We start from the raw sequence: 7,918 nt of genomic DNA on the forward strand, positions 1-7,918 counted from the left end.
ACTCTTGACATATCATTTTTCATACATTCGATTCAAGTGGGTTATGAACTCCCATTTTTACCCCAAATACAGATTGCAGAATCACATCAATTACACATCCACATTTTTACATAATGCCATATTAGTAACTGTTGTATTCTGCTACATTTCCTATCCTCTACTATCCCCCCTCCCCTCCCCACCCATCTTCTCTCTCTACCCCATCTGTTGTAATTTAATTCTTTCTCTTGTTTTTTTTTTCCCTTCCCCTGACCTAGAGAAAAGTCTGGGTAATTCTGATATTGCAAACAATGGTGCTGCAATATCAGAATTACCCAGACTTTTCTCTACGTCATTTTTCTAGGAGTTTATGATTTTACATTTAGATTTGTAATTCATTTGATTTGTTTTGTGAGACATGTGAGACCTGTGTCTAGATTCATTTTTTTATAAGTATTATGCAATTGTTCCAGTATCATTTGTTAAAAAAGACTGTCCTTGGGGGCTGGGGATGTGGCTCAAGCGGTAGCGCGCTCGCCTGGCATGCGTGCGGCCCGGGTTCGATCCTCAGCACCACATACAAACAAAGATGTTGTGTCCACCGAGAACTAAAAAAATAAATAAATATTAAAAAAAAAAAAAAAGACTGTCCTTCTCCATTAAATTTTTTTTCTCCTTTATCCACAATCAGTTAATTATATCTATGAGGGTCTATGTCTGGGCCCTCTGTCCTGCTCATCTCTTTGTCTATTCTTTTTATGTCACCTTCTTGAGTATTAATGCTTTGCATTAATCTTGAAGTCAGATACTTCTAATCTTCTGACTATTTTTCCCCTTCAATATTGCATTTGCTAGTAAAATATATCCACAATATATCCTAAAGCTCTTCCTATAAATAAAAATACACATGGAATATTCATTCAAATCACAGAACTCCAGTTGTAACACAAGTGGCTCATCATTGATACTGGTAGCATATTTACTCCCTATCACAGGAATAGAAAGATTAATTAACCTTAATTATAACACATATATTTAAAAATCTAAAAGTCAATTTACTATGCTCTTTTAGGAGCTCAGTCATGAGGTCAGAGACACTTGCTTTTTTGAAGTGAGATTCTCCAGGCTAAACTGCTATACATCTGCTTATGGTAATCCTACAACGAACCCAGGTGGGAACTATTATCATCTTTCACATACATTGTTTTCTTCCAAAAAGTAAGATCAAAAATTTAATTACATTCACTGGCAATGCCAACATTCTGTGTACATCATCAATCTAAGAGCAAATAGACTTTATCGTGTTTCTGGTTCTCAGGAGAATTTCATCATCTTCCGTGGATCATTGGTTCTTAGAGAATATTCTTGTCATTCATTTCCTTGGAGACCAAACACCCACAAACAATGAGTCAAAATATTTCCTTGCTTAGAAAAGGCTGTTCATGTTATGGGGGTGAAAGGGAATCTTATAATTGCTCACCCAGTGTCATTAAGTTTCAGAGATCCAGTACACTATGGAAAGCCTCATCCCAAATTCATTCTTTCACAGGACAGCAAAGGTGAAGTTACTTTCCCAAAGTCATACAGTGACTTGGTGACACAGCTGGAGCATGAGGTAAGCATTGAGATGGCCAGAAGATGCTTTATTTTTTTTTCTTTTTCAATAATGTTCATTTGATTTTCAGTGTTCATCAATTACACTCCAACAAGATCAGCAGGGCACTGGATGGGGCATATTTTCCATAAAGCCAACTGTGTGAATTCATTTCACACTGAAAGAGAATAAGCAAACCAAGTTGGAGCAACAATTCTACTCCTTACAGCACTCAGGTAAGTGTACACTTAGGAAAAGCCACATTTCCTTAAAGTTTTCATTGTAAAATAGGGTTACTTATGGATATTTGCAAATTTGTAGTTCAATAGAGCTAGTTAGATCAAATACATGTGGATATTAGTTCACCCAATACAACTGGAGTTGGAGGAAACAAATTTACTCTTGCCTGTAACATGCAATGGATAGAACCACGGAAAGATGGCTCTTCTCTTTCTCTTTATTCCATCAATGTCATAAGATGTACCCAGAATATATCCCAAAGCTCTTTCTAGAAGTAAAATTGCCTGACAACAAACTCTCTTATTTGAATAACAGAACTTCAGAATCAACTTGAAAACCTTAACTTGGAGCATCAAATTCACTGTGCTTCCCTCTGTGACCTTGAACTGTGGCCACAAAATATGCATTTTTCTCCCCAGTTCTTGTTTATTCCACAGTAAACAACTACCTAATGCACATGCAGGCTGTTTCTAGCCCAGAAGTTACTTTCATTTTAAAAAATGTTTATTTTTTATTTGTAGTTGGACACAGTACCTTTATTTTATTTGTTTATTTTTATGTGGTACTGGAGATCCAACCCAGGCCCTTGCATATGGGAGGCAAGAGCTCTACTGATAAACCACAACCCCAGCCCCAGAAGTTACTTTCTTAGAACTCCTTTGAACCTTGGTGTTAGCAGCGTGGAGCATCCCAGCAGGCATTAGCCATGCAGAGGTCAGATGGATTTCCATCTCTAGCTGTAACTATGATGTATCCATTTATAGTAGACACTAGGGTGGTCTCTGAGGATAAAAATGGGGCAGCCTTTGTTGAGAGCCACAGTTTAGTTGGAATGATGCCTGGCATTTTGCTAGAGGGAATGGTTGAAAGGTGACCCTGCTCTGGGAATAGGGCAGCTCCAGGATTAGGGAGGATCCTGCTGCCTGGGGCACCCTCTACTTTGGAATTCCCATAGAGTTCTTGCAGAGTTCCAGGAGAATTGGCGCATGGAGGGAGTATATTCCCAGGCGTTGTGGAGGCTTGGTTATTTTGTACCCAGACAGACTGCGGCAGCCTTGAACTGTTCAGATACTTTCTAATCATTTTAAGATCATATAGTACATGCTCTTTATTTCTATACACCTTATAATATTCCTTGAGTAAAAGAAACTCAAATCTGACATGAAAAAAAATATATAATCCTCTTCTTTTGTTACATTTGATGATCAGGATTTCTTTTCTTTTGTCACACTAGTAATAAAACACCTTCCCACCATGGAAACAGAGCTTTCTTACTTTCTAAAGTTTCTTTTTTTTTTCCCCTTAGGTTTATACCCTGTTTCCTAGAGGAAAAGATCGATGCAACTTTTCAACCATGACTAAATTTGTCCTCCAGGGACTAACAAGACCAACCGGAACTCAAACTGCCCCTTTTTCTCCTGTTTCTAGTGGTCTATGGGATCACTGTAGTGGGAAACCTGGGTATGATCCTCCTAATCACTGTTGATTCCAAGCTCCAAATTCCCATGTACTTTTTTCTTGGTAATTTGTCATTCATAGATCTCGTCTATTCCTCAGTTGTTACCCCCAAACTGTTATGAAACTTTATACAGGAACAAATTGTTATCTCATATTCTGGATGCATGACACAGCTCTTTTTCTATTGCACATTTGCTATTGCTGAGGGCTATATGCTGGCAGCCATGGCATATGATAGATATGCAGCTGTCTGTAATCCACTGCTCTACAGTGTCACCATGTCCCAAAAGGCATGCAGCATACTGGTAACAGGGGTCTATATCATGGCATCTCTTGGAGCTGTAGCCCACACTTCCTCTATGATCAGGCTTTCTTTCCACGGGGAGAATGTCATCCACCATTACTTCTATGACATAATTCCCCTCTTACAGCTTTCCTGCTCTAGCACCTACTTTAATGAGCTTCTAGTGACACTCATGGGTGGATTTAATGTGTTGGCAACAACTGGGCCCATAGCCATTTCTTATACCTTCATACTCACCAACATTCTTCGAATACCCTCAAGTGAGAGCAGGTCCAAAGCCTTTAGTACCTGTGGCTCTCATTTGACAGCTGTTGGGGTCTTCTACGGATCCATCATGTTTATGTATTTCAAGCCAACATCCAGCCACAGCAGGGTCCAGGAGAAGGTGGCCTCTGTGTTCTATACCACAGTGATCCCTATGCTGAATACCTTGATCTACAGCTTAAGGAATAAGGATGTAAGATATGTTCTGAGCAAAGTAATGAGAAAGAGATGTGGCCTACTCCAGAGTTAGTGGACATAACCACTAAGGATCATGGTGGCCACTCGACCCCTTCTTTTTCTTAAAACTAACTTCCTTATTTCTTAAAATTAACATTCAATAATTTTCCCTTTTCCCATTTCCTCTAACAGTTGCCCAGTTTATGAAGTTTCTGCAAACACACACACACACACACACACACACACACACTACTATTTCTTGAGCCAACTATGCCAAAATGTAAGGAGTCATTGGTCTTTGATAAGCCTGGACATGTTTACTTAAAAATATTCTTCTGAATTAAATTTGCACATTCTAGTTCATTCCCTATTGAGAAAATCTGGAGTAGATTTTTTTTTCCTTTAGTTGGGGTGAGTTTGCATTCATCACCTTCTGTCTCACATAACTAGCTTTGTAACATTCAGTGTAAGTCTTACCAGATTAGGCTTAACACAGTAGTAATCTTAGCAATTAATCATAGGACAAATTCAAAAACTAGGTATATACTTTGCTAATTTGAAGTCTCCTTGTGGGTCCTCTCCCTTTTATTGTTCTGCTGTGTATCTTATGAAAATTAATCAGGGAATCAATTCCCAAATTAATGAACCTTCATAAAAACTTAAAAGCAGACATAAATAGCAAAATAATAAGTTCATAGCAGGCCAGGGAGGTTGTTTTCAGAAAGGAATATATATCCTAGCAAATTACGCAAGCAATTTGACCTTTAAAAAATTTAATTTCATAGGTGATAGATTTTCCTTAATCTCAAAGAGACTGAATCATGGGCATGCTCCTAGAAGGCAGCCTAACTAATTCTCTTCTGCTCCCCATTTCCTCCTACTCCATTTACAGATGTTATGTCCAGTGTGATAACTGTTTTCTTGTGGGAATGACTTACAGGGTAGGTAAGGATCATGCCAAACAACCTCATCCACTCAAGGCCTAAGTTTCCTGCTGTTCCTCTTCCAGCCTCCACTGCCGAAAGGGAAACTCCATTGGCAGGGCCCATGCTTTCCCATGGAGGAACTCATGGGATAACGTCTCTGTCCATGCATCCCACCCATTTCTCAATATTCTTTGTAAAAATAAGAATAACAATTTAAAAACTGATCAAGCTAAGCTCCTATACTTCTTCTTCATTTCTTTCTTATCTTAATAGCTTTATTGAGGCATAAGAGACAAATTAAATGTGTACAAATTGTATACATTAAATATATACAATTGGATAATTGTACACACAACACCATCACTACAGTCAATTTGGTGAATATATTCATCATCCTTAAATGTTTACTCATGCCCCTTGGTAATCTACCCCTGGATGCTTTCTGTTGCTATAAATTTGTTTTCATTTTCAAGAATTTCATACAAATTAAATCGTAGTAATTACTCTTTTGTATGGGGCTTATTTTACCGAGCATAGTTTATTTTAAATTTTGTCCATGTTGTTACATGTAACAATATCTACTATTATTGCAGTAACATTCCATGGTATGAGTACACCAAATTCATTTACCTAGTGGTGGACATTGGTTTTTGTCCAGCTTAAGGGCGGTGTACCAGTCTTTGTGACAGCATAGGCTTATATGCTTTTATTTCTCATGGATAAGCACATCAGAGTGGCCCATGTATTAGGTATACATTTATTGATTTAGAAACTGAAAACTGTTTTTCCAAAGTGGCTGCACCATTTTACATTCTCTATAACAATTTTTCAGGATGTCAATTTCTCCATTGTTTTTGAAACATTTGATGTAGTCACTCTTATTATTGTTAGGCTTAACTGCTCCATATAGTCTTTAGTGGTGTTTCATTGTGATTTTACTTGCATATTCCTTATGATTAATGATGCTAAGCTTCTTTTCTTAATGTTATATGGATCTTTTCAGTGAAAATATCTGTTCAAATATTTTGCATCTCTTTTTACTCTTTTTTACTATTATTTTGAAAGCTCTTTATATCTTTATATATTTTCTCTATATAAAGTCACTCATGAGATAACTGGTTTGAAATATTTTCTCCCTGTCTATGCATCATTTAAATTCTTTTTACATTCTGTTGAGAGGTAAAATTCACGATTTTAATCCAGTTCAGTCTATCAATATATTTTTGTATAGATTATTTATATCCTACACAGCTTTGCCTAAAACCAGGTAACAAAAATTGACTTAAATATCTTCTAGAGTTTTCACAAGTTCAGGTTATACATTTAGGTATATGACCTATTGGACATATGCTATGAAGTGCATATTCAAGTTCAATTTGTGCATAATATTATTTGTTTTCATACTCTTTGTTGTAAAGCCTTTTTTTTCACTGAATTGCCTTTTCATTGTTATCCAAAAAATATTTTCATAAATACTTGGATCTATTTCTGTATATTATAGCATTTTTATAATGTCTTTTTTGGGGGGAGGGGTGCAGTGAACTTTATGGATGGTATGTGACAGTAGGGCTCCCTAAGCCCCTCCCCATCTTCATGGGGTCTGGGATGGAAATTGGGAGGAGGGGAGATTCTCAGTGTATTGAGGGACTGAGTTAGGGGCAGGGACTCTTTAGCAGCTGAGGGCTTCTCTCTTCCTCTGTGTTCTTTCTGGGAAGGTGGTCGAGAGGCTCTTGCTCCTTGGAGGCCATGTGGACCATAAGATCCACCACCCTGTTGCTGTAGCCAAATTCATTTTTATACCAGGAAATGAGCTTGACAAAGTGGTGGTTGGGAGCAAGGCTGGCCCCAGCATTGAAGGTGGGAGAGTGAGTTATCACTGTTAAAGTCTTAGGAGATGACCTGGTCCTCCGTGTAGCCCTGGATGCCCTCTGTTTCCTGATTCACCACCTTCTTGATGTCATCATATTTGATCAGATTCACAAATGACACGTTGGGGTTAGGCACACGGAAAGCCATGGCAGAGAACTTCCCTTTCAGTCCAGGGATGACCTTTCCCACAGCCTTGGCAGAGTCAGTGGATGCAGGAATAATATTCTGGGCACTCCCAGAGCCATCATGCCACAGTTTCTCAAAGGGACCAGTATTCTGAGTAGCAGTGATGGCACAGATTGTGGTCATGAGTCCTTCCACAATGCCAAAGTTGTCATGGATAGCCTTGGCCAGGGGGAGCTAAGCATTTGGTGGCATAGGAGGCATTGCTGACAATCTTGGGGGAGTTGTCATATTTCTCATGGCTCACGCCCATCACAAACATGGGGGCATCAGCAAAAGGAACAGAGATGATGACCTTTGTGGCACTGCTCTTCAGATGAGCTCCAGCTTTCTTCATGGTAATGAAGACACTAGTGAGCTTCACACATATTCAGCACCAGCATCACCCTATTTGATATTGGTGGGATCTTACTCCTGGAAGATGGAGGTGGACTTTCCATTGACATCAAGCTTCCCATTCTCAGCCTTGACTGTGCCATTGAATTTACCCTGGGTAAAATCATATTGGAGCATGTAGACCATGTATTTGAGGCCAATGAAGGGGTCATTGATAGCAACAAGATCCACTTTGCCAGAATTGAAAGCAGCCCTGGTGACCAGGCATCCGTACGGCCAAATCTGTTCACTCTGAACTTCACCATCGTGTGTCATGGTCATGGCTGGCACTGCAAGAGAAGAGAGGATGTGGCTGTCTGTCAAACGGGGAGGATCATAGAGCCTATAATATGTCTTGATATTGGATTTTTTCTCTTTATTTTTCATCTTTTCCATGTTGTGATTATATTAGGTCTTTTGTTTTTCCATTAATATTTTGAGATCAGGATGTCAACTTTTACACACACACACACACACACACACACAGTCTGATTAATAATTTCTTATTGCATTGAATATAAAGATAAATTTGAAAAGAGTTGTCATCAT

General features: G+C 38.6%; 1 protein-coding gene and 1 pseudogene across 1 annotated transcript; one reads left to right on the top strand and one right to left on the bottom strand.

Annotated features, from left to right (window-relative positions):
* Positions 1–1,467: 1,467 nt before the first annotated feature.
* On the top strand, positions 1,468–5,351 carry LOC131423950 (olfactory receptor 8D1-like). Its single transcript, XM_058577153.1, has 3 exons — positions 1,468–1,594; positions 1,665–1,809; positions 3,120–5,351. Exon 3 carries the CDS (start codon positions 3,436–3,438, stop codon positions 4,087–4,089), a length of 654 nt encoding a protein of 217 aa, XP_058433136.1. The 5' UTR covers positions 1,468–1,594; positions 1,665–1,809; positions 3,120–3,435; the 3' UTR covers positions 4,090–5,351.
* A 1,243-nt stretch (positions 5,352–6,594) lies between these two features.
* Positions 6,595–7,635, bottom strand: LOC124088814 (glyceraldehyde-3-phosphate dehydrogenase-like; annotated as a pseudogene).
* Positions 7,636–7,918: the final 283 nt, after the last annotated feature.

Source organism: Marmota monax, unplaced genomic scaffold (assembly GCF_021218885.2).
Source record: "Marmota monax isolate L192 unplaced genomic scaffold, Marmota_monax_Labrador192_F-V1.1 WCK01_AAM20220418_F8-fsc00081, whole genome shotgun sequence".
NCBI lineage: Eukaryota > Metazoa > Chordata > Mammalia > Rodentia > Sciuridae > Marmota > Marmota monax.